The 26,795-nt window shown below is 39.4% G+C and overlaps 1 protein-coding gene across 2 annotated transcripts in view; it reads right to left on the bottom strand.

Annotated features, from left to right (window-relative positions):
• Positions 1–9,890: 9,890 nt before the first annotated feature.
• Positions 9,891–26,795, bottom strand: part of MFSD14B (major facilitator superfamily domain containing 14B) — a 106,051-nt gene continuing 89,146 nt past the window's right edge. Inside the window, exons 6-12 of one of the 2 annotated variants that reach the window (XM_049897186.1) lie at positions 24,815–25,033; positions 23,057–23,170; positions 17,201–17,272; positions 15,735–15,847; positions 14,127–14,242; positions 12,287–12,429; positions 9,891–11,631 (exon numbers count right to left, since the gene is read on the bottom strand). In XM_049897186.1, coding sequence (XP_049753143.1) covers positions 11,377–11,631; positions 12,287–12,429; positions 14,127–14,242; positions 15,735–15,847; positions 17,201–17,272; positions 23,057–23,170; positions 24,815–25,033 — 1,032 coding nt within the window. In that variant the 3' untranslated portion in view covers positions 9,891–11,376. The remainder of the gene's footprint in view (positions 11,632–12,286; positions 12,430–14,126; positions 14,243–15,734; positions 15,848–17,200; positions 17,273–23,056; positions 23,171–24,814; positions 25,034–26,795) is intronic. The other variant, XM_049897187.1, reaches the window with a different exon arrangement.

Genomic DNA, 26,795 nt, shown 5'->3' with positions numbered 1-26,795 from the left:
TCAAGACTGTGACTATTCACGATAGCCAGGTCTCTCTTCTGAGGCACTTCTGGGTGTCTTATACCTTTTTTGTCTCATTTCTTACAATACTGCCTAGTTTTCTGTTGACTTTTTAGAGTGAACTCTCTTGATTCTTTTGTTTCCTTGAGTATATTTTTAAAGATATTTTCTTTGTGGTTACCATGGGGATTACATTTAACATCTTAAATTTATAACAATTTAGTTAATATTGATTGTTATAAATTGATGCATTGCATTGGGCAAATCTGCAAAAAATCTCCTTAAAGTGTTAAAAAGCAGAGATGTCACTTTAAGAACTAAAGTGTGCTTGACTCAAGCCATGTTGTTTTCAATCGCCTCATATGCATGTGAAATCTGGACAATGACTAAGGAAGAGTGAAGAAGTATTGATGCCTTTGAATTATGGTGTTGGTGAAGAATACTGAATATATATCATAGACTTCCAGAAGAAAAAACAAATCCGTCTTGGAAGAAGTACAGCCAGAATGCTCCTTAGAAGCAAGAATGGCAAGACTTCTCACATACTTTGGACATATTATCAGAAGGGAACAGTCCCTGGAGAAAGACATCATGCTTGGTAAAGCAGAGAGTAAGTGAAAAAAAAGGAAGATCCTCAATGAGATGGATTGACACAGTGAACGCAATGATAGGCTCAAGCATAACAATTGCGAGGATGGTGAAGGACCAGTGTTTCGTTCTGTTATACACAGGGTCACTATGAGTTGGGACCAATTCAATGGCACCTAACAAGTTGAAACTGATACCAACTTAACTTCAATACCTGTTGCTGTCGAGTTGACTCTGACTCATAATGACCCTATAGGACAGCGCAGAACTGCCCCATAGAGTTTCCAAGGCTATAAATCTTTATGGAAGCAGACTGCCACATCTTTCGCCCATGGAGCAGCCCCTGGTGGGTTTGAACTGCTGACCTTTCAGTGAGCAGCTGAGTGCTTTAACTATTGCATCACCAGCACTCCTTGTAGCCTGTTACTTCCCTAATCAACCGCATAACTATGAGTATGGTCTGTGGCCATTACAACAAATTAACGAACCCAGCAGAGAAGCACAGAGTGGCATGGGAGGGAGTGGCTTGTGTCAAAAATAATGGAGAAGTGGGAAGGTGGAGATATACTGGACCTCCACCTCATAGGAACCAGCTTTATGCTGATGATAATTCAATAACATACAAAAACTGTTCCTATACCACCCTCCCCCTCCTATGTTGTCACAAATTACATCTTGTGTGTCCAGTAACATATACATTTTATGCATTTTTCTTCTAAATCTTGTAAGACATAACAAAGTTGCGACACTAAAATACCATAAAACTCACCTTTATATTTACCCATTAAATGATCTTTACTGGGCGTCTTTTTTTTTTTTTTCTTCATATGTTTTTGAGTTACTCTATATAATCCTCTTTTCAACCTGAAGGACTCCCTTTAGCATTTCTTGTAGGGCCACTCTTGTGGCTATGAACTCACCCAGCTTTTGTCTGTCTGAGAATGTCTGAATTTTACCCTCACTTTTGAAGGTTAGTTTTGTTAGACACAGAATTCTTGCTTTACAATTCTTTTCTTTTGGCACTTAAAATGTCAACCCACTGCTGCCCATGATTTCTGAGGTGAAATTAGTGCTTAACCTTATTGAGGATCCCTCACTGGTGACCATTTGCTTCTCTTGTTGCTTTCAAGATTCTTTTAGTTTGTGAGTTTGAAGATAATGTGTCTCAGTGTGAATCACTGTGGTTTATCCTACTTGGAGTTCATTGAGCTTCTTGAATGTGTAGAATTCATGTCTTTCATCAAATTTGGGTTTTCAGCCATTATTTCTTCACATATTCTTTCTGCTCCTCTTTCTTCTTCTGGGATTCCTTATATTGGTGTTTGATGGTATCCCTCAAGTCCCTTATGCTCTGTTCACTGTTTCATTCTTTTTTCCTCTCAGACTCAATAATCTCAACTGCCTATCTTCAAATTTGCTGATTTTTTTCTGCCACCTCAAATCTGCTGCTGACCTCCTCGTTATGTTTTATTTCCATTATTGTATTTTTCAGCTCTAGTATTTGTTTGGTTCCTTAAAAAAAAAAATTCTCTTAATATTCTTGTTTTCTTCCTGTATCATTTTCCTAATGGCCTTTAGCTCTTTCAGCATATTTAAAAGTGTTTAAAACTTTTGTCTAGTAAATTATCTGTCCTTCCACAGGATGGTTTCTGTCACTTTGTATTGTTATTTTGCATGAGTCATCCTTTTTTATTACTTTGCATGCCTTGTGATTTTTTTTTTTCTTTTGGAAATCAGCAATTTGGTTAATACAATGTGGTAACTCAGAAATCAGATTCTTCCCCTTCCTCAGAGTTTGCTCCTCTTCCTTCTCTTAAATTGTTGAAGGCTGTAGTTATTAACAACAGGCACACCCTGAAAGTGCCAGCTGTTGCTGTTTTTGCACCAGTCTTCTCCCTATCTAAGAGCACTGCCTCTCTGTATTCAAACACCAGGCCCCCCACCTGGGACCCTAGCTGTGGCCACTTCTAAACACGTGGGACTGTAAAGTACTTGAGGGGGAGGGAGTCAATGCCCTGAATACATTAGCTAGATCAAGGGAGAGGCTATAGGAGGTCCCTTTTTTTAGCCAACAAAGACTAGCCAAGAACCAATTCCATGCCAGGCACTCTGTTAGAAATAACTGGATGAACGGAAGTCATTACCTCAAGCTGGTTACCATCTGGCAATGGAATCACGTGGATGACTTGTTAAGACACTGCCTGTAGTGACAATGTGGATGTGTACACATTAACAAAGCAGAGAGAAAAGGAACTAGCAACATCTTGCCTTACCAATGTAAAATCAAGAGCAACACCCTCAGATGTCTGATGCTCATGAAGTACAATGATGCCATTATGAAGACTTTTAAACATTCCAGATTAGCTCTGCTGAGAATACAGTTGGATTAAAAGAACATAATTTGTTCATGCCTGCTCAGTCTTCACTGCTAGATATTGGTGTGGTTGTCCTCTCCATATTAAGATAGAGGCAGAGACCAAGAGAAAGGTGTCTGCAGTACATACACACGATAGGTTGGGTGCAGGGAGCCAAAGACAGAATTACAGGTCTAAGCAACAACTAGGGAAACAATAGGGTGGGCCTGGGAGGCCATAGGGAAGACAGTGGAGGGAGAGGGGTTGAACAAATGAAGGACAATCTGCCTTTTAAACAAGATCCCTCCAGTTACTATGTGGAAAATACATTAAAAAGATATAGAAAAGTTAAATGTCATAAAGGAGCCTCATTTCTACAATAAAATACCATACAGCGGTTTAAATCACTTAGATCTACACGCATTACCTTTCTCCACTAAATAGCTTTTTCACATTTGTAAAAAATCAGTTGGCCATACATCTGTGGCGCTATTTCTGGGTTTTCAATTCTGTTCCATTGATCTATTTGTGTGTTCTTTTGCCATTACCACACTGTCTTGATCACTGCAGCTTTACTGAAAGTCTTAAAATTAGGAATATGACTCCTTTAACTTTATTCTTTTTCAATTATTTTAACTTCTTAGTCTTTCAAGATAAGTTTTTTAGAATTAGCTTCTCTGTAACTACAAAGATCCTGCTGGGACACTGGTAAGAAGTACAGTAAATCTATAGGTCAGTTTGGGGAGAATTAACATCTTTGCCAAACTGACTCAACATTTATTTAGGTCTTCTTTGATTTCTTTCACTAGTGTTTTGTAGTTTTCTGCATACAGATCCTTTACATGTTTTATTATATTTATATTGAATTTTGAGGGGAGCCACTGTGAACAGTATAGTTTTGTATTTTGCGTTCCAATTGCTCGTTGCTAGTACAGTACATAGAAATACAAATTTTTTTTCTCTATTTCAATCCAATTATCTCGTGAATGTTTTTGTGGTTAGGTGTCACTGAGTCAGTTCCAACTCATAGTGACCCAATGTACATCAGAACGAACCACTGCCCAGTCCCACACCATCCTCACAATTGCTGCTGTACTTGAGCCCGTTGTTGCAGTCGCCGTGTCAATCCATTTCTTTGAGGGTCTTCCTCTTTTTCACTGACCCTCTACTTTACCAAGCATGATTCCCTTCTCCAGGGACTGATCTCTCCTGTCAACATGTCCAAAGTATGTGAGATGCAGTCTTGCCATCCTTGCTTCTAAGGAGCATTCTGGCTGTATCTCTTCCAAGACAGATTTGTTTGTTCTTTTGGCAGTCCATGTATATTCAATATTCTTTGCCAATACCACAATTTAAAGGCGTCAATTCTTTGGTCTTCTTTATTCATCATCCAGCTTTCGCATGCATATGAGGCGATTAAAAACACCATGGCTTGGGTCAGTTGCACCTTAGTCTTCAAGGTGACGTCTTTGCTTTTTAAAAAAACACTTTAAAGATATCTTTTGCAGATTTACCCAATGCCATGTATCATTTGATTTCTTGACTGTTGCTTCCACAGGTGTTGATTGTGGATTCAAGTAAAATGAAATCCTTGACAACTTCAGTATTTTCTCCGTTTATCATGATGCTGTTTATTGGTTCAGTACTTATCTTAATGTAACCATTTTTCACTGTTTTAAACTTTATAAGCTTGTAAGCTTCAGCTATTTCAAATATTTAGTTGTTGTGTGTCACTGATATTTCAAATACAATGCTGTTCTTTTGCGTTGAGTTGACTTTGGCTCATAGCAATGCTATATGACACAGCAGAGCTGCCCCGAAGGGTTTCCTATGCTGTAATCTTCGTGGGACCACATCACCAGGTCTTTTCTTCTGTGGAGTGGCTGGTAGGTTCAAACCACCGACCTTTCTGTTAGCATCCGACTGCCTAACCATTGTGCCACTAGAGCTCCTGCTTTATACAATAAAATGTATTATTCTGAACAAAGAATTGTGATCAAAAGAGAAATAAGGATGGGTTTCTAACAAGATGCAGGATCTACTTTGAATGAGAAACATTATATCAGAGATAATGCTATCTCTCTCAAAGCCAGAATACAATGGCCCAGGATTCACGGAGGGAAGTGGAGTGGCTCCTTTCACCATCACACCTAGTAACCATCTCTAACTCTGAGCACTGCCAGTGGAAGGTTTTTGTTTCTATGGGGATTATGCTGCCACAAGCAGACATATAGATTCCACTGCACTGGGAGGATATGACCATTTGGCCATTTTGGCCTCTTTGTGCCACTGAGGTAGCAAGCAAATAAGGGGTTACTCTATTGGCTGGCATGACTGACTCTGATTACCAAGGGGAAATTACATCGCTGCCAACATTGGGGGCAAGGAGGGCTACATGTGGAACCCAGGGGAATCTGAGGCACCTCTTAGTACTTCCATGCCCAGGAGGAAGATTAATTACAGCAACCAAAACAAGGCAAGACTGCTGGAGGATTCAGATCCTTTAGGAATGAAGGTTTGGGTCACCCATCAGGTAAAGAACCCCAATAAGCTGAGGCTCTACTGAGGGCAAAGCAAATACGGAATGCAGTGGAAGTTATAAATACCAGCTAAGGCCTTGTGACCACAGAAATAAGGACAGGAGCAGCTGCACATCTTCCTTGCTTGTTATGTGTATTTGTACAAAATAAGTATTTTCTTCTTCTCTCCCCTCCTCATTTTTTTTGTTGGACCTTAACATTACCTGTTAGTAAGAGAATATTCAGATGGGACTGTGATTGCTTTGGGGCAGGTAAAATCAACACAATCTAGAGATGACTTCTGGGATTTTATATCTCATTTTGGGGGACATGTTGTTTGTACCTAAGATAACTGCACCTCGTTAGGTGGGCGAATGGTGTTGGTTCAAGGGAAGACGTTCAAATATGTGCAGGACACATGTTGACTGTGCCAGTTATTCAGTTACTGTCTCTCGGCTCTGACCTAACCTTCTGTGCTGTGCACATCCACTTTTGCTTTGCCAGCTGGCTCTGTGCTAGCTCTGCCAATAGAGGAGGATAGTGGAGTGGCTCCTTTCACCATCACACCTAGTAACCATCTCTAACTCTGAGCACTGGAGGATAGACTCAAGAAAGACGAGCCTGACTTCTTATTTCTTGTCTGCTTCTTATTCATCTGAGCTGCATCCCAGGGATGCTTCTTCAACCTGGCAGTGGCAGCACGTCTTCATAGCAGCTTTCTCCAACAAGTACATAACCAGGTATACTGTGCCAGCCCCAGTCCCAGACACCAGCCCCATGGGCCCCTTCTCCAAGCCTAGAAACAGTGGTACCAACCAGCTGGTGGCCCCACTACAGAAGTCTTAGCTCTAACCACACAGGGGGCCCTCTCTAAGATTCTAAATTTTAATAATTCAAACATGTACCCCTTGTTCCCTCAGGACTGGGGAAACCGCATTCATTACCCCTGTGATACCTTAGAGCAGTGGCTGTAAAACTGTAGTCCCAGTATCAGCAATATCAGCATCTCCTGGGAATTTGTTAGAAATACAGATTCTCAGCAACCACCCCTGGCCTACTGAATCAGTAAGCAATTCTGAGGGTAGGACCTAGAATCTGTGTTTCACAAGTCCTGAAGTTTAAGACTGAATGCCCACTGCTTAGAGTTCTCATTTTAGTCTTTCAGTTGCCTACTTAACAGTAAACAATTCTTTATATTAAATTCTCTGTTTAAATAACTGGTGTGGTTTCTGAATAGACCCTGACTACTATAGTTGCTTTTAAGAATAAATAGGCTAGATGGCTTCACTGGTGAATTCTTCCAAACATTTAAAGAATTATCACCAATCCTGGTCAAACTCTTCCAAAAAACAGAGGAGGAATTTTCCTACGGCCAGCATTACACTGACTCCAAAGCCAAAGACATCATGAGAAAACTACAGATCAATATCCCTTATGAATAGAGATGTAAAAATCCTCAACAAAATGCTAGCAAAAACAATTCAACAGCATATTAAAAGAACTATGTGCCATGACCAAGTGGGATTTATCCCAGGCATGCAAGGGTGATTCAACATACAAAAATCAATGGAATATACTACATTAACAGAATGTAAACCACATTATCACCTCAATGCAGACAAGGCATTTGACAGCACTATTTCATGATAAAAACACTCAATGAACTAGGACTAGAAGGGAAATTCTTCAACAGGATAAAGGGCATTAGAAAAAACCCACAGCTAACATAATACCTGACGGTCTACCCGGTAGGATCACCACTGTATTTAACACTGTATTAGAAATCTTAGCCACAGCAATTAGGCAAGAAAAAGAAAGGAGGCATCCAAAATGGAAAGGAAGAAGCAAAACTATCTCTATTCATAGATAATATGATTCTATATGCAGAATACCCTAAGGAATCCACAAAAAACACTCTTAGAGCTAATAAATGAATTCAGGAAATGGGTAGATACAAGGTCAACATACACAAAAAAATCAGTTCTATTTCTATATAGTAGTGGCAATGAACAATCCTAACATGAAATTAAGGGAAAAAACTCCATTTACAATAGCATTAAAAATAATAAAATACTTAGGAATAAATTTGACCAAGAAAGTTCAAAACTGGTACACCAAAAAACGACAAAACACTGCTGAAAAGACTTTAAAGAAGATGTAAATGGGAAGAAATCCCGTGTTCATGGATTGGCAGACTTGATATTGTTAAGATGTCAATACTACCCAAAGTGATCTACAGATTCAATCCAATCCTCATCAAAATTCCAACAGCCTTCTTTGCAGAAATGGAAAAGCTGAATCTTCAAATTCATATGGAATTGCAAGGGGCCCTGAATAGCCAAAATAATCTTGAAAAATAACAAAGTTGGAGGACTCATACTTCCCAATTTCAAAACTACAGAGCTACAGTAATCTAAACCTAGGTGCTGGCATAAAGATAGACATACAGGCCAGTGGCATAGCATTAAACCCATATATCTATTGTTATTTGATTTTTGACAAGGGTGCAAAGACCATTCAATGGGGAAAGAATAGTCACTTCAACAAGTGGTATTGGGAACAACTGGATCTCCACGTGCAAAAGAATGAAGTTGGACCCCCATCTCACACTTTATACAAAAATCAACACAAAATGGATCAAAGACCTAAATTTAAGAGCTAAAATGATAAAACTCTTAGAAGAAAACAAGAGAAAATTTTCATGACCTTAGATCTGCAATGGATTCTTAGATATGACACCAAAAACATAGGCAACAACAGAAAAAGAGATAAACTGAACTTCATATAAATTAAAAATTTTGTGCATCAAAGGACACTATCAAGACAACCAATAGAATGGAAGAAAATATTTGCAAATCATATATCTAATAAGGGTCTAGAATCCAGAATACATGAAAAGAGCTCTTACAAACTCAACAATGAAAGACAAATAACCCAATTAAAAAAAATGGACAGGTGCCTTGAATACACATTCTTCCAAAGATACTCAAACTATGATGAGATATTACTTTAAACCCACTAAAACCAAATAAAATAAAATAAACCAAACCCGTTGCTGTTGAGTTGATCCCAACACATAGCAACGCTACATGACAGAGTAGAACTGCCCTATAGGGTTTTCAAGGAGCGGCTGGTGGATTCGAACTGCCAACTTTTCGGTTATCAGCTGAGCTCTTAACCACTGTGCCACAAGGGCTCCTACTACCATATTTTTACACAAATAACATGCATGTTATACGTGAGCATGCTTGTGAAAATACCTCGAAAGGGGAGGGTGCAGTTGGCAAAAAAATGTATAAAATGTTATTTGCACAAAAATATGGTGTATGATTTAGCAGTTCCACTCGTAGGTATATAACTGGGTGCCGCTGAGTTCATTCCAGCTCATGGCAATCCCATGTGTCAGAGTAGGACCGTGCTCTGTAGGGTTTTCAATGGCTGATTTTTTAGAAGTAGATTGCCAGGACTTTCTTCCAAGGTGCCTCTGGGTGGACTAGAATCTCCAACCCTTCTGTCAGTGGCCCAACACATTAACCATCTGCACCACCCAGGGATTCTTCTAGGTAGATGGTGAAAAGAAATGAAAATGTACATTCACACAAAAACTTGTATCGTAAAACAGCACTGCTCATATTTGCCAAAAAGTGTAAATGCCCCAAATGTTCATCCATTGATGAATGGATTAAAAAAAAAAAGTGGTATATCCATACACGGGAATATTTTTGGGCTATAAAAAGGAATAAGTATTGATACATGCTACATTAGTGAACCTTGAAAATTATTATGCCAAGCAAAAGAAAGCACAAAAGGCCATATATTGTATGTTTCCATTTATATATGAAATGCCCAAAATAAGCAAATCCATAGAGACAAAAAGTAGATTAGTGGTTGCCAGGGGACAGGGAAAGGAGGAACTGGGGGTAACTGCTAATGGTATGGGGTTTCTTTTTGGGGTAACGGAAATATTCTAGAATAAGATGGTGGTTGTTTACACTATGAATTTACTAAAAACCACTGAATTATATATGCTAAAATGGCTGAAAATTAGGTTATGTGAATTTTACCTCAATTTAAAAATCAACCTATAATTAAAAAAAGAATAAAAAGACATCGGTCATACTGGGTAAAGTAACTGCAGTTGTGATAAGCAGTGGTAAAAAGCAGAAATAAAGATGTTATGGGGGCATTTAAAAAATATATATATTATACATATATAAACTTCTAAATGATCTGAGTTTTAACGCAAACTTGAAGGAAGTGTGCTAAAATTAAACTTGTTTTTGAAAATACATACATCTTTTACATTAGTGTACAATAATTCATTTTACTTGGAAGCCACCCGAAACAGAATCCAGAAGACCGATGGTACTATTCCCTTTAAAGAAACACAAAAGACATAAAGGTATCCATTGCAAATTTATTATGCATTAGGAAGCTTAACTTAAAAACCAACAGCATAGTAAAAAGATACATTATCTCTGTTCACGGCAGAACAGATTTCAAAATATATTTTCTTTTAAATGTATTCAGTCAGTACACAATCCTTTATAAAAGTTGTATATATATTTTTGTCAATATCTTTATTACATTTATAAATACAAGATTTACACAGCACCCCATCAGAAAAATTGAAAACCCCTTACAAATATCTACATATATTTCATACCTATAAAACTTTCAAAGGAGTGCACTGTTAAAGGTAGGCCAGATTTAATACCCATTTACTGGTGCAGCAAAATACATATAAATCTGTAAAGTTTTCTTAGTCCATAAAGTATCTTGAAAAATTAGCAAGACACTTGTGAAACTGAGCTTCACTAAAGCATATTTTAGAAAGAAATCTGATGTGCATATTCCCACGAGATTTAAAAGTGAGATAAACAGAGTGAAATGAATGAAGATTATGGTTGAAAACAAAGGCATACTACAGAGAACAGTTAAGGCAGAAGTGTGATGGGTAGGAAAAATTATTTGAGAAGTCAGACAAGGGAGACGTGGAGAAGTACAAACACTGATAATGAAGTCTGTGGGCCCGAACTTGAATATAAACTACTCTGGTTTTCAGTTACTGTTATCCACACTCAGGAATGTTCACATTTGCTGAGAACATAATTAGAAGCATCCTCCAATTTCTGTGCTACATCAGAATGCTTGCTGTGTTTTCCTTCTGTAAAATCACTCTGGGTTGGACTGAGACACCAGGGGCAGGAATCTGTGTTGGTAGTGCTACATGATTAAAGAAACATTTTCTTCATCTGGTAAAGATAATCACTGATCACATATATGACTACAGGTACATGTGTGGAATTTCATTCTCGACAAGAACAGGAAGGAGAAAGAATGAAAGGCAAGTAAACTAGGCTTTCCTATGACCTCTGAACAAAGACCCCTGATACTCAGTGAGTGACTCTTAAGAGCGGCCCCTCATGAACACCTATGGGCTATGCAGGCATGCGTTCAGAGAAACTGGGAGAAGTAAAATGAGGAGGATTCTTTACCTGAAATCTTGCCAAAGATGGCAGTCCTACTACAATCCTGCATATTCTGCTGAAAAGGGCCTGGAAACACTGCTGTCATGCTTACTCTGGAGTTGTTAAAGGAAAGCTATCCTTTTTCCCAGAGATATATGACTTTTTCTATTTGAGCTTCAAAGCTCAGACTCCAGATAACCTTGAGAGTTGCATATCATTTGCATTTCAAATCTTAACTTGTTCTAATGTACAAAGAAAAAAGGACAAAAGGGAAGTAGGAGGACAAAGAGGAAGATGGGAAGAGGAGTAGAAGAGGGTCACTTATCAAACTTGGCTCTGAAGGATGCCAGCATCTCTCCTCCAGCACCATGAGGTCTCCATGTGGCGTGGCTCCCTCCATGGCTCCCAAAGACGGCATGTGCACAATCACCCTTTCTGCTGAGTTTACAGCTCAGTGCACTGATTCCCGGGCTCCTCAAAGGAAGAGAGTTCCCAGATGCTGCTGTTGTGCAGCAGTGGCTCAATGTCTTCATCAGTGCCCCGTTCTGGGGCATTGTTCAGGCTGCCGCTGATGCCGCTGCTGCTATGTTTGTGAATTACACTGGCTTTACTGTATTCAGGGATAAATAAAGCAACCACAAAAGACATAAGAACTATACATGCCCCAAATAAAAATGGCGGGCCTGGGATGACAGCTCCCTGATGGGTGTGGGAAACAAATGAAGACGAAGAATTCAGTTAGTTTTTTCAATCCCAAATCAGTCCTCAATGACCCCAAAAAAGCACACCATCAAAAAGTGAATCATGGCAATCTCAAAAACCAATGTCTCATTAACTGAGAAGGCAAGTTCTAATAGAGCTAGTCTTTGGAATGACAAGTGGCAACTCATCACTGCTCTCTGTACCACTTATAAATGGCTTAACCAAACCTGTAAGCCTATAAGTGACAGCTGTTTATCTCTAATCCCATCCAATGACTTCGGATCATCCACTTCTATATATGAACATTAAATTCTAGTTTTGTACAGAAATCTACACTAAATTTTGATTAGATGGAAGAAGGGAAGAAATATCAAATAAACAGAGAATGTACTCTAGCTCAATATTTAAGCTGAATTTTTAGGTCATTTCATATTTTCTTTTGCCTGGGCTTAGCCAGAGGACAGCATTCTGAACAAAATTAAGACAAATCTTTTATATCAGAGAGTCAGGAAGCACTGAACACTGAACTTACTATCGTCAAATACAATAGTCATATTACATAAGTAAGAACTTGCTCCAAATTTAAGGTCAGAAGATTTTGCTATCATCTGACACTAACGTTGTTATAAAACTAGGCTTATTACCAATTTACCTGCAGGGCAGCTTTGTCAGAATTCAGTTCTGGCTCCATTTCAGTCAGTTCGACGTGGAACATATAGAATATGAAGCCATACAGTGCAGGTCCCAGACCATTGCAGAGTCCTCTTATTCCAGTTATTATCCCCTGGGCAACTCCTAAATTAGAACAAAGAGAAGTAAGGGAGCCAGTCTTTTCAGTAAAACATCTCAAGATTTGCAGCTTAACAGTACTTTCTCACAAACTATAACATACTCATTCAGCTGAGCTGAACTGGCTAGAAAGCATGCTAAGAAAAGTAGACTATGAATACTTAGGCCATCATATTTTCATTCATCCCACAAATGTTTTCTTGGTTGTTACTGTGTCCTTTTAATGCCCTCACTCTCTGACCTAAGATCTAACACAAGATGAAATGATAGTGACGCTTCTGAAATCCCTTTGGGGCAGAATTCCTCTAGAACAGAAACACCTGCCTATAAATGGGGAATGATAAAAAGCAAAACTTTAATATTCCCTAATTACGGGCAATTTCCACTTTTGCGCTGCTTGAGACGTCCCCGCTCTGTTCATTTAATGGTGCTGTAACAATAACATCCTGCCCACATGGGAGCACACAGCCGTCCTGGCTGCTCTACAAGCTTCTTGGGCACAGACTCCATTCCTTACAGCTGCTCTTTGCATTCTGGGCAGCGCCTTCCTGACGACCTGTACTGAAAAATTCCACAAGTGTCGATTTCTAGATAGATCTGGTTTCTAAAGTGGAAGGTAAAAAATCTGCTTGAACCATATGAAACAGATGTTTTTGTAAGTCAAAAATAGTCAAATATTGGCAACTTGATATAATTCAACCTAATATAACATATCCCAATAATGCTGACACTTGGAAACGTCTGTAAAAACAGCTAAAGAAAATTCGTGCCCTGAGTGACAGGAGGCACGGACAGGGTATGACAGACACCAAGGTAGCGCTAGCTCCCATGAGACGGTGCCCAATTTACAGACCTGACACCTCCCCCAAAACACGAGGCTACCGTGGACCACCAGGCTTAGTTCTCAAAGCCAGAGGTGGTCACCTGTGGTCTACAAGTGACACTATTTGAAAATGGGTATGAATAAGATGGCTAATTTCTGATGTGGAGAAACAGGTACAGTGAATAAACTATCTTTTCCAATCTAGGTTTTTATTGAAACTTTTAAAAGGACTCAAGAATTAAAAAAACAAAAACTTTTCTCTGAATTAAGGTGAGCGACAAAGAGATGCAGAAAGAAAAGGATTAATTCCTGCAGCAGGAACTACCAGGTAGGGAAGTGGAGGCACAAGAAAGAACGAGTTAGGAGTTTAGAAGGTGGCATGCTACTCCGCATTTTAATTTCGTCTCTCACTTTGTATCCAATTATCAACAACCACACAGATTTACTTCTTCTTTTTCCCCTGAGAGAACCATTTCCTAAATCAAGCTAACAAACTTTTGAGTGTTCCATTTTTATACAACTCATTACTAGCTGCTCTGTCATTATTTAACAAACACATGTTAAAAAGGGAGTATAATCTAGTTAATTCTGGTGGTAATGGACAAAAGTGAAAACAGAAGATGGAGAGTTCTTAGTATTCTAAACTGATGAATCGAGGTTTTCAAAATATGAGTATAAGATCAAAGCAGAATATAGAGCCTAAGAAGACCATCGTTTCCCTCGAATTTTCCTATTTGGCAAGAAAGACAGGTATGATCACTGAGAAGGCAAGACATGGCTGCCACTTCTGGCTTGGCGGAGAGGTATCAGAGCTTCTCATGCTCGTGGCAAGTCGGCCTCAGCTGAAGGGGGAGGACAGTGAGGGTGACAGCGGCCTCACCTTGCCGGTCGGACTCTGCATTCCGTGAGACAAGGGCGCTGACTGCTGGAAATGTGATGCTGGACATGGCGGCCACGGTCCCCGCTGCCCACATCATCCTGCAACGACAGGACAGCCTGCAGTCAGGTGGGCAGGCAGCCCAGGGAGCTCAGTGTTCAGAGTACAATCAGTCGCAAATGTACAAATGTTTTCTATTTCCTCATGTTAAGTTTTATTTATTTCTCCTCTTAAAAAGTAGATTTTTTTCTTTTTTAACTTGGAAGGTTATATATCACTCTTTTAATACTGATCACTTCATGGGCTGGGATGGGGTAGAGGGGCTGCGAGAGTTTCACTTTTTAATTTTACTTCTTTCAAATTCTCTTCTTCTCCCTGGTTTCCCTATTTACCAGCTTTAGATATAAACTCCATGAATTTCATACGGGCATTTCTTTTGCTTATGTAAACACTGCATTTTCCCCACTAATCTCCAACTTTCTGCTTTGTACTTCTCAAAGGCTCATCTTCTGTTGGCCTTGAAGCTGCTCTGTTTTCTATGCCAAGGCATATAGTGCCACCAACTAAAAAACAGGGACCTGAAGTTCTTTTTTCAAAGAAGGGGGCTTAAGTGCTAAGTGTGAATATGAGAAGGAATGGGCTTGTGGCCTGAGTGGGGCTCGGGCTGAAACACACATCCTTGGTGTTAAAGAAAAACACTTTATCCCACAAAGCCTTTTTAACACTGAATGGGTTTGACTGGATCAGCTAATAAACCAAAGTTCATAGGACCAAAATTGTAAAGAACAAGAGCAATCAACCACGTTGGGCTGATAAGAAGTCACAAAGAGAAAGACAAAGACTCTTTTCTCACATGCATTTGCTCCCCAAACTGACCACTGACCACTAAAGCTTTTCTAGCTTCTCTAGATTATGTCATCCATTTACATATGTAAAAAAAAAAAATTAATTTTTAAAATGGAGACATGCAATCTGGTATTTGGTATTGAGAAACACAGAGAAAGCTACCACATAACAAAAGAGCACTCTGGGTTCTTTTTATTTCTTCTTTTTTCCACAGGGCGTATCTTGACCTTCCTTCCTGTTTCTGAGAATCTAATAGGCTAGCAGCAATATCTGTCTCTGGACACACATGATTTTGGAGGAGATTTTAGTGTTGGTTTAACTTAAATGTTTTACTTTATAATGGTTATGTTCCCAGGTCCCTCACTGATTATGGCAGTGCCGCCTGCCACAATTGGTCATTTCTCCTCGTCTTTCATTATGCTTTTGACTATATGCAATGTCTTTATAAATTGACAAATGAACTTAAAAAGGAGAGTTAAAATATTACTGGGGACCCTGAGGGTGAGGGCTGTGGACACACATTCAATTAAGTAACTACTTAATGACAGCCCACTAAGGTGAAAACAATTTTTATAAATAACCCTGAATTACCTTTCCCCAAATTAAAGTCTAAATGGTTTTTGAAATGCTGAATACACCTAATCAGTAAAGTTCTATAACATTCTGAAAATTATGCAGCAACAAAATTCTCATTGCACTCAGGTCAAACTCCATTTGAGGGTGCATTTGTCTGTTAGCTGATGAGAGCGTAAGGAAGAGGCTTACCAGGCCTGAGATCCAAAACCATACCACGCCAACTGGAGCATCTGGAAGCCCAAACCAAGGAGGACAGTATTCTTATTCCCTAATGATCTCATCAAGATGCTGAGAAAGGCTGTCTGCAAAGTAAAAGACAGAAATCTTGAGAATTCATGTGAACACAGAATGTGAATGCAAGCTCTCTGAGTGAGACCCACTGACTGATGACTGGGACCTCTAAAGGCCCATTTTGTGGTTCTGAATCTTGGAGACTGGGCAGTACTAATTCAGTTCTGCAGGGATGGAGCTTCTAGGGCTCTCAGCTGGACCTGGGGCTTTCAGTCTCCCCCCGTTTACCTAATGCTCCCCAAAAACTCACTGGATCCTTCTATCTCTTACTAATAGCTGTTCACCAGTTATCGTTCACCAGTTATCAGGACTGGGAAGGAGACGACACCTCAGTCTCTTTGGAGAAATGCCAATCATTCAACCATCTGTGAATAGAAAACCCCTGCTAATTAAACATTTACAAAGCATGTGGGATTTCGATGGAGGTTAATAGTTTCACAAAGTCGGGATCTGACCTTAACAAATACATACTCTGCTAAAAATAATTAGTTTGAGACAGACTGAAAAAGAGTTGAATAAAAGATGACTCTAGGCTAATGGACTGACTAGAGTTAATACAGAAAATAACCCAAAATCCTGACAACCTGAAAAGGTTAAAGTAAGAAAAGCCTTTGCCTTGATGCATTTCCACTGGCCTTGTCGATTTTAACATTTGGGGGAAGCCGGTTCCCGGCCTCCTTATCTCCTCTTGGAGAGTTCTCGCAGCAGAGCGCTCTGCTCAGCCAACTATGCGGCTGCTGCAGAAAAGCAGCTTGTGACTGTCCCACTGGTAGCGGATCCCCTGAAGCACTACAGTGAATTAATTTAAAGGCTGGATACCCTCCCTTTTGTAGTCCTAGCTTAATAACACCCAGGGAAATATTTATTCTTTACTCATTATGTAAATTCTAATCCACTGATCCTGGGGACAGCAGGCGATGGAAGAGTTATGGGTTTTCATTGCTTTTATTTCTACTTACTTTTCAATATTAAAATGATGTCGAAGTATTCTCCTAGTTAAGCTAATATTGCCATATCAAGATTTAGACCGCAATTATTTATAATTTTGATTGGTATAAAAGCCAACAAAAGAATTAACCCAAAAGAAGGTGTAAGTACTCTAAAAAGTACTAAAATATTGGATTAAATTCCTCCTAAATTATAACCTAGACATGATATTAAAAACAGTATGCTTCTGTGGACAACAGTGTGCTTCTATGGACTGCATCAATGTGATATTTTACCACAATTGTGCAAGATATTACCATGGGGGTGGGGGGGTTCACAGGATCTCCCTATACATTTCTTTGCGGCTTCCTGTGAATCTATGGTTATTTCAGGCTAAAAACCTTAAAAAAAAGTGGTATGGTTAAGATGATACTCACCTGAGCCACAATAGACAGAATTCCCACCATAGCTATGAATGCTGCAATTTTAACAGACCCAAAGCCTATGACCTGTGGAATGAAAAGAAAACATCTTAGTAATACAGACATTATAAAAACAGCTACTAAGAAATGTTATATTCTACTAAAGCCACAGGAAAAGCATTTGAGAAAAGTTCACAAAACCTTGACAGTGGCAGATGATGGCAGGACTGAAAGTTGAGCCTATTTAACCAGGAATTTGTATCTAAATCTGAAACAGTAAAACTTGTGAAAGCTGGAAACTGAGTAAGGCGGAAATGTGTCAGAGAAGGAAAACTCAAATATTTTCCACTAAAGCGAGCGATAGAAAAGTGGTAAGACTGCACCCTGCTGAAGGTGGGAAACTTATGAAACCCAGAAAAATACGGCAGTCCTGTTGAGTTCCAGCTCTCACAGATTTCACTGAATAAGAAACTGCTATGAGTCAATACAAACTAGGAAATATTTTTTAGAAAATATTTCTATTATAGGCCTACCTATTGTTTTATAGTCTCTCTCCATCTCCAGCCCAACAGACACATATAACTGATATAGAGCACTGGGGGGAACATGAAAGAAAATGATTTGACTTTTGATGCTGCCAGTACAGAATTCTCTCAGTAGCGAAGCCAGTGGCTCTTGACTCCTGCTGCTTATTAAGATCACGTGCGGAACACAAAAGGCAGGCGGGGCGGAGGGGCAATGAGATGCTAGAGCCCGCTGGAGACCAATTAAATCACACTGCGTATCTGGGGGGATGGCCCAGGCAAGGGAGTGTTTTTTAAAAGCTCTCTTGGTAATTCTAATGAGCAGCTGGCAATGATTTCTAAGCCTCAGCCTTAACAGCAGCTCCGAAATGCGTAACTTTTAAGTTTTTAATAAAGGTTTTCTTTTGAAGTTTCGTTAAGTGTCTTGCTTCAAGTCACACAACTAGTTAAAAGAGCTAGGGCTGCCCCTGGCTTCCAATCCACTGCTGCTGACATTAACAATGTTCCATTACCCTCTAACCAAATTAAAAAAAACTCAGAACCTGAAAATGTAGGCTGCCTTGTACACAGTGATTAACAGCATGGTGGCTAACCCAAAGCTGGCAGTTGGAATCCACCAGCTGCTCCTTGGCAACCCTATGGGGGCAGTTCTACTCTCTCTGCTAGTTGCTATGAGTTGGAATCAACTTGACGGCAACAGGTTTTTTTTTGGTTTTCATTCAAGACTTGATTATTTCTCAGGCTTATTTGTAAATATATTTATGTATTAAACAGTTTTATTTAGATACAATTTAAATACCATAAATCATCCATTGTAATAGCTAATACAGCTAGTAGATATTGAGACCCTACTACACACTGGACACCAGACTAGGTGACTTTCGCATGCTAACTGAAATCCTCACAACAGCTGTGGTTTTAGTATATCCACAGTTAGGCAACCATCACCACGATCAGTTTTAGAATATTTTCATTACCCACAAAGAAACACAGCACCCATTAGGAGTCCCATTCTCCCACCTCCTGGCAACCACTAACCTGCTTTCTATCTCTACAGATTTGTCTATTCTGGGCATTTCATATAAATGGAATCAATAATATGCTGTCCTTTGTGACTGGTTTCTTTCACTTAGCATGTTTTCAAGGGTCATCCATGTTTTAGCAAGTATCAGTACTTCACTCTTTTTAATTGCTAAAAAAAAATCCATTATATGGATATGCTTCATTTGTTTACCTATTCACCAGCTGATGGATATGTGGATTGCTTCCACTTCGGGGGCTATGATGAATACTGTTGCTATGAACATTTGTGTACAAGTTTCTGTGCAGACATGAGTTTTCATTTCTCTTGGGTTTATCTTGGAGTGGAACCGCCTGGCCATATGGTAACTTACGTGCTGACTGATCATCTGTATGTTTTCCTGTCTTGGTCAGCTAGCGCTGCTGTAACAGACATACCACAAGTGCATGGCTTTAACAAAGAGAAGGGAAGTGCCAGCTCCAGAGGAAGGCTTTCTCTCTCTGCCAGCTCCGGAGGAAGGTCCTTGTCTTCAGTCTTCCCTTGTCTGGGAGCATCTCAGTGCAGAACCTCAGGTCAAAGGACACGCTCTGGTCCAGGTGCTGCTTTCTTGGTGGTATGAGGTTCTCAACTCTCTGCTTACTTCCCTTTCCTTTTATCTTTTGAGATACAAGGTGGTGCAGGTCACACCCCAGGGAAACTCCTTTTATATTGGATCAGGGAGGTGACCTGAGTAAGGGTAGTGTTACAATTCCACCCTAATCCTCTTAACATAAAATTACAATCACAAAATGGAGGACAACCACACAACACGGGGGAATCAGGGGCTTACCAAGTTGATATGCACATTTTGTGGGGCAACATAATTCAATCCATGAGACTTCCTTAAAGAAATCCTTTGTCCAATATTTCCATTGGGTTGTCTTTTTATTGTTAAGTTTTAAGAGTTCTTTAGATATTCTTTATATATCCTTTATCAGACATATGATTTACAAATATCAAGTGCAATTTTAACTAAAAAAAGTGTGTGTGAACTTCTCTTAAAAACAAGCATAATTACAAAATAACAGAATAATTCTGATTTGTTGAAATTGTCAGTAGTGCTTATAAGCATATATATGGAGAAAAAAAGGCTAAAAGAATAAAATATGTACAGTTGTTTTATGTGAGGAGCCCTGGTAGCACAGTGGTTAAGAGTTCAGCTGCTAACCAAAAGCTGCTCCTTGGAAACCCTATGAGGTAGTTCTATTCTGTCCTTTCGGGTTGCTATGAGTCGGAATCGACTGAACGGCAACAGGTTTTTTATGTGTGTGAACGGATGAGATACGATTTTTTACTGTCTTCCTTGGGCTTTTCCCCTCCTTAATTTTCTACTTTAAATGCGTAGTATCTCTCTCTCCTTCCTCTTAAGTCTCCACCATCCATTCTCCAAAAGTGAGCAAAACAGAACTGCTTGAAAAAAAGTTTTACTTAAATGCCACTATATATCATAGGCTCATACTCTTTGTAAAGGTATCAAAATAAGAATTTAGGAAGTTTCATTTTTAAATATCTTAAAAAACAGAGAAGTTTATCTTAGGAGGAGACCTGATCTGCCACAGTGGAGTAAACCATTACCAGGAGGTTTTCCTTCCAGTGTGACTACTGATTAGTACAAGGCCATGGCAGTGCTGTAAAGGAAACTCAGGTCTGAGCAGTTACAGAGGCCTGAAAGAACAGTTGGAAAAGGGAACTTTTTTTTTTTTTCCTTTTAACTGCCTTAAGTCTATTGCCTCTTTTGGGGAACAAAATAGGGTTATCGTTTTTTAGAGAGGGAAAAAAAAAGAGGAGAGAAAAAATTATTTTGATTATTGTTAGCTACCTCAAAGTCTACAACAGCAACTGAGCTACACACTGGAATATTGCTGCCTGCTTAAGACATTTCTTTCAGCTCAGAAAACTAGCTGCAATCAGACCCAGATCAGGGGTATTCCTGAAACAAACCTTAGGTCTCTATGAAATTTAATGGGTAATATTAAAAAATTAAAACATTATGATTAATTTTGTTTTCTGCAAATTCTTTCTCTCTGTATAATTCCCATAGAGTTTTTTTCCACAGTAAACATTTTACTGTATTTTAAAACATCATTGTATGAAAGGTCCTCTGCTATGGAGCACAGTTCTACTCTGAAACATACAGGGTCACCATGAGTTGGAACTGACTTGAGAGCAACTAGTAACTGGTTTACTGATTGTATGTCAGCAGATGCATTTATAAATAGAAGCAAGTTCCCATATATATATGTATGTCAGCAGGTACATTTATAACTATAAGTTCACATATACATATTTTTTAATTTACTTTTTTTTTTTTTAATGTTATTGTGTTTTAGGTGAAAGTTTATAGCACAAATTAGTTTTTCATTAAAAAATTTACACATAAAATTGTTTTGTGACATTGATTGCAAGCCCCGCAATGTGTCAGCCTTCTCCCACTTTCCCTTTCCACCCTGGATACTCTGTGTCCATTCGTCCAATTCTCCCTTCTTGCCTCCCCGTCTTTCGTTTTGGGCAGGTGTTGCCCGTTTGGTCTCGTATGCTTAAATGAACTAAAGAGGAGCACGTTCCTCATGTGTGTTGTTTGTTTTATAGGCCTGTCTAATCTTTGGCTGAAAGGGGGACCTTGGAAGTGGTTTCAGTTCTGAGTTGACAGTGTGTTTGGGGGCCATAGTCTTGGGGGTTCCTCTAGTCTGTCAGACTAGTAAGTCTGGTCTTTTTTGTGAATTTGAATTTTGTATATTTTTCTCCTGCTCTGTCTGGGATCCTTTATTGTGATCCTTATCTGAACTATTGGTGGCGGTAGCCAGGTACCATCTAGTTGTTCTGGGCTCAGGCTGGTGAAGGCTGTGGCTCATGTGGCCCATTAGTCCTTTGGCCTAGTATTTTCTTTGTGTCTTTGGTTTTCTTCACTCTCCTTTGCTCCAGACGGGATGGGACCAATAAACCAAAAAAAACCAAACCTACTGCCGTCGAGTCGGAAGAAATGTATCTAAATGGCTGCTCACAAGCTTTTAAGACCCCAGACTGTATACTCACCACAGTAGGATATAAAACATTGTTTTTATGAACTATGTTGTGCCAGATGACCTAAATGTCCCCTGAGACCATGGTCCCCAGCTCTCAGTCCCAGTAAATCGGTCCCTCAAGGTATTTGGATGTGTCTAGGAAGTTCCTATGACTTTGCCTTGGTCCAGTTGTGTCTTCCCCTATATTGTGTGTTCTTTCCCTTCACCAAAGTTAATACTTGTCTACTATCTAGTTAGCTATTACCCCTCCCTTCCTTATAACCATCCAAGATTAAAGATTGACTTTTTCTGCGTGTAAACCTTTTCCTGGGTTTTTGTAACAGTGGTCTCATAGAGTATTTGTCCTTTTGTGACTGACTTACTTAGCATAATGTCCTCCAGATTCATCCATGTTGTGAGCTGTTTTGCGGATTCATCATTGTTCTTTATCGTTCAGTAGTATTCCATTCTGTGTACGTACCATAGTTTGTTTATCCATTCATCTGTTGATGGGCACCTAGGTTGTTTCCAGTCCCTGCCTTCTTGTCTTTGCTTCTGAGCAGGTGTTGCCCATTTGGCCTTGTATACTTGATTGAACTAAGAAGCACGTTCCTCACCTGTGTTATTGTTTGTTTTATAGCCTGTCTACTCTTTGGCTGGAAGGTGAACTCTGAGAGTGGCTTCAGTTCTGAATTTAGCCAGGTGTCCAGGGGCCACAGTCTTTCCATCTTTTTGCTATTGTGAATAACGCTGCAATGAACATGGGTGTGCATATGTCTATTTGTGTGACAGTTCTTATTTCTCTAGGATATATTCCTAGGAGTGGGACTGCTGGATTGTATGGTATTTCTATTTCTAGTTCTTAAGGAGGTGCTATATCGTTTTCCATAGTGGTTATACCATTTTACATTCCCATTAGCAGTGCACAAGAGTACCAATCTCCCTGCAACCTCTTTGGCATGTTTTTATTTATTTTGCTTTAAGTGAAAGTTTACAAATCAAGTCAGTCTCTCATACAAAAACTTATACACACCTTGCTATGCACTCCTAGCTACTCTCTCCCTAATGAGACAGCACACTCCTCCTCTCCACCCTGTATTCCCCATGTCCATTCAACCGCTCCTGTCTCCCTCTGCTTTCTCATCTTGCCTCCAGACAGGAGCACCCACATAGTCTCAAGTTCACATATATTTTTATCTACATTGTTTTTCCCAAAATACCTGCAGACAGAGTCCAATCTTTGATATTCCTCAGGTTCAAAGGCTACTAGGCAACTGCTACCTACCTGCCTGAGATAGAGAAAAAAACTTGAATACTGTCCAGCTTCAGGAAGGTATGAAAGAAACACGGTGATGCAGATTAGTAAAACGGTAGAATCTTTTCCAACTTTCTTCAATGACTGGCAATAAGGAGAAAGAAAACACATAAAAAAGCAAATAGATACTAATGTCACTGACGTTCTGGGGCACTGGATTCATCGTTTTGATCTAAAAAGGCAGATAACAAAGTTGTCTAAAATATAAAAGGAACTGAACTTTAACTTTTAACCCCTCACCATCTATCTCTATGGAAGTCACACATCCTGATTTCAGAGGTCTATGTTTCAAACATGACAGGTTCAACTCGCAGCCTTTTTAAAAAAAAAAAAAAAAAAACTTGCTAATTTTTGTTAATACTGATTCACATTCTGAAGACTATGAACAGATCTGGGAAAAATATACACTCACTTGGAGCCTTTTAAGAAAAATCACTTTACCCTCTCATTCCTAATATAACTTCTTTATAGCCATAATCAGTACAGAGTTTTTATTGGACAAAAATTTTCACTTTATTCTTTAAAATATTAATATTCAATTATTTGCCTGTAAAACTAGTAGACAATAAGTACGCTCTAGATGTGGGGTCAATGATAATGAGGGTGACTCTTTGATCAGTAAAAACTTCTGAATGTTACAACTTTGTCAAAAAATCCTCATACTCTTTTCCACACACAACTGTTGAATATCTGAGTACTTGAGAGTGCTGCAGTGTGTTTTAGGTCATCATAACTGTATCTTTATATTATTACTTGCTAAAGTAGCTAATATCTACTGAGACTCCACTACACACTGGATCCTAGACTAGGTAACTTTACACATGTTAGCTAAATCCTCACAACAGCCCTGAAAAGTAAGCCACAAATGTTTCCGTTTTACAGAGGAGCTCCTATGTGTAACTTGATCACTACATGACCAGAAAGGGGGAGTGCCTGCCTGTTCCCAGGGCACTCCTGGCTTCCCCCTGCAAATACATCTTCTCACTGTCTGACAAGATGGCACCCAGACAGCAGGCAGGGGCCCTCAGACGTGCCCTGACAGTCCTTTTTAGAAAAGAACTTATGATGATACAAGTTAGTTTCCTTATTACATGTATTTTCCCTAAAAGGTGAACCTGGGGAATAAAAAGCAAAAATCAAATCTCTAGGTTTTTTTCTACACATATTCAAGAACAATTTCAAACCAGGTAAGGTTGGGGGCTGGGTGGTAACACTCAGTACTTTTCTCAGTACTTTTTCTAGGTGTTAAGTGTGACATCTCCCCTCGCCCCCAACAAAAATGATTATAGAAAACAAAGAATCTATTTAATCTGCAAAATGCAAGTTCAAAGCCTCTGGACAAAGTGGATTGTCAACCAACAATTCAGTTGTAACTACTCTGGTCTGACCAAATGCATTTGTCCTTTTTGAATTAAAGGAAATGAAAACGACCACTTCAAATACCTTCATTTATTTAGTAAACAAAGGATGAAAACAACCATGCGAAAGAAAAAAAAATTCTTTCCCAAGAAACAGCTGGACATTTTTTCTCCCTTAAGTGACATGCTTGATTAAGAAGTGCTAATTCTACATAATTTCTTGGTGCTCAGACTCCCTTAATCCTTTACCTGCAACTAAACATCTTCTATTTCTACTGTAAAAAGAAATGGATCCTTCAGGACGCAGAAATGTTCTTTTATTTGCATGACTTGAAAAAATATTTAGGAAAGGAAGCATGTTTTTATTTACCGCAAAAGGGTCTGCTTGTTTCCATGAAATCTGAGTTCCCCAGGCAACAGGTCTCATTTTCTCTGACAGAGATTCTGGAACAGCCAATAAGATGAAGCCGATGTCCAAAAGAGCCACGACTGTGGCCACCAGCACCACAAGGCTGTCTCCATAACTGGCAGACAGGTATGCTCCAATAGCTGGGCTGCTGACCAGACTGGCTGCAAAGGTGGCTGAGACCTGCAGGGAAAGCGTACTCTCACCCAGGGTCCCACAGGTGCACACCTGTGGATTTCCATCCCAGGTTTTAAGCAAGACAAAAGCAATCTGTTACACGCAAATTTTAAAAATGACAAAGTAATTTTGTTTTAAGGCTTTGTTGACAAAGCTATTAGCTAACTGGAGAAAGCCTAGAGAGCTATAAGAGTAAAAACTAATGATCTTATCAGAAATAAAAAATGTGAAACCCTTTCCCATAAATATAGCATACAATCTTTGGTCTTCTTAGGATGGCGAAGTGGGGAAGGGGGACATGGGGAGAAGGGACATAAAAAAAAAATATCTGTGGGGTTGATATAAAATCTATGAATTACTCAGGGGCTATTTTTTTTTTTTATACTTAATGTTTAAGTTCAACTTCCAAAAACACTGCTCTGGTTCACCATTTTATTAGCACCGAGGGGGGAAAAATCCTATCCTTACACAAAACGAGTGTGTGCATACATGTGCACGTGCGCACACACACACACGCAGTTTAACAAAAAAGAACAGAAGAACTTATTGAGGAAGAGATTGAAGCTTTTTCACTAAAGAGGTCTCTGGGCTGCAGATTTCTGTCCTCTTGTCACCCCCGACCTCCATCTAGTACCAGAGATCACAGAGCCAGTTAACTACACCTGCAGCCTTAAGCTATATTGAGTCTCTTCACACTGGATTCTTGTAAGCATGTGGAATGCCCACTTTATTTTAGAATACAATTTGAACATTCAAAAGCATAAATGGGCAGTATCCAACACACAAGCAGATTGGGCACCAAAAGCGTATCTTTTGGTTATTTAAAGTTGATTATTTAAACTTCTAATAGATTTTAATAAAACTACAAAAATCATTAGGATTATAATTATGATTACTGGTAAGCCAATGACATTTTTCCTTCATCCATAACCCCCTCCCCACAAGTAACTATTAAAATACAATGTATCCGATATAAGCTGTTATTAGCTGCCATCAAGCTGATTCCAACTCATATGGACTCCTTATGTGCAGAGTACTGTACTGCTTCATAGGTTTTCTAAGGCTGTGACCTGTCAGAAACAGACTGTTGGGGCTGTCTTCAGAGGTCTGACATAATTATACTAAAAATATTAGAAAAGCCAATGTCTGAATAGAAGCATTTCCGGCAAAAAAGAAAAAACAGGAGAATTCCAATTTGTAAAACAGAAATTCCTTCATTAAAATATTTACTGAGTACTTAATATGCTGGAAACCCTGGTGGCGTAGTGGTTAAGTGCTACGCCTGCTAACCAAGAGGTCAGCAGTTTGAATCCGTCAGGCGAGCCTTGGAAACTATGGGGCAGTTCTACTCTGTCCTATAGGGTCACTATGAGTTGGAATCGACTTGACGGCAGTGGGTTTGGTTTTGGTTTACTTAACATGTGTCAGATAAATATGATGAAAAATCACCCGCTCTTAAAATTTTCCCAGAGGAAGATCAAGGCCAGAAATTGCAACGACCTATAAATCATTATGGCAACACTGCTTAAGGGTCCCCAGGTGGTACGGGAATGTTGCTACACAGTCCCCAGGTGGTACAGGAACACTGCTGCAGGGTCCCCAGGTGGTGCAGGAATGCTGCTGCAGGGTCCCCAGGTGGTATGCGAACACTGCTGCAGGGTCCCCAGGTGGTACGGGAACATTGCTACACAGTCCCCAGGTAGTATGGGAACATTGCTACACGGTCCCCAGGTAGTATAGGAACACTGCTGCAGGGTCCCCCGGTGGT

The sequence above is a fragment of the Elephas maximus genome, chromosome 9, assembly GCF_024166365.1.
Source record: "Elephas maximus indicus isolate mEleMax1 chromosome 9, mEleMax1 primary haplotype, whole genome shotgun sequence".
Lineage (NCBI taxonomy): Eukaryota > Metazoa > Chordata > Mammalia > Proboscidea > Elephantidae > Elephas > Elephas maximus.
Note: the sequence above shows the minus strand (reverse complement) of the source record. Positions and strands in the feature narration are given on the sequence as shown.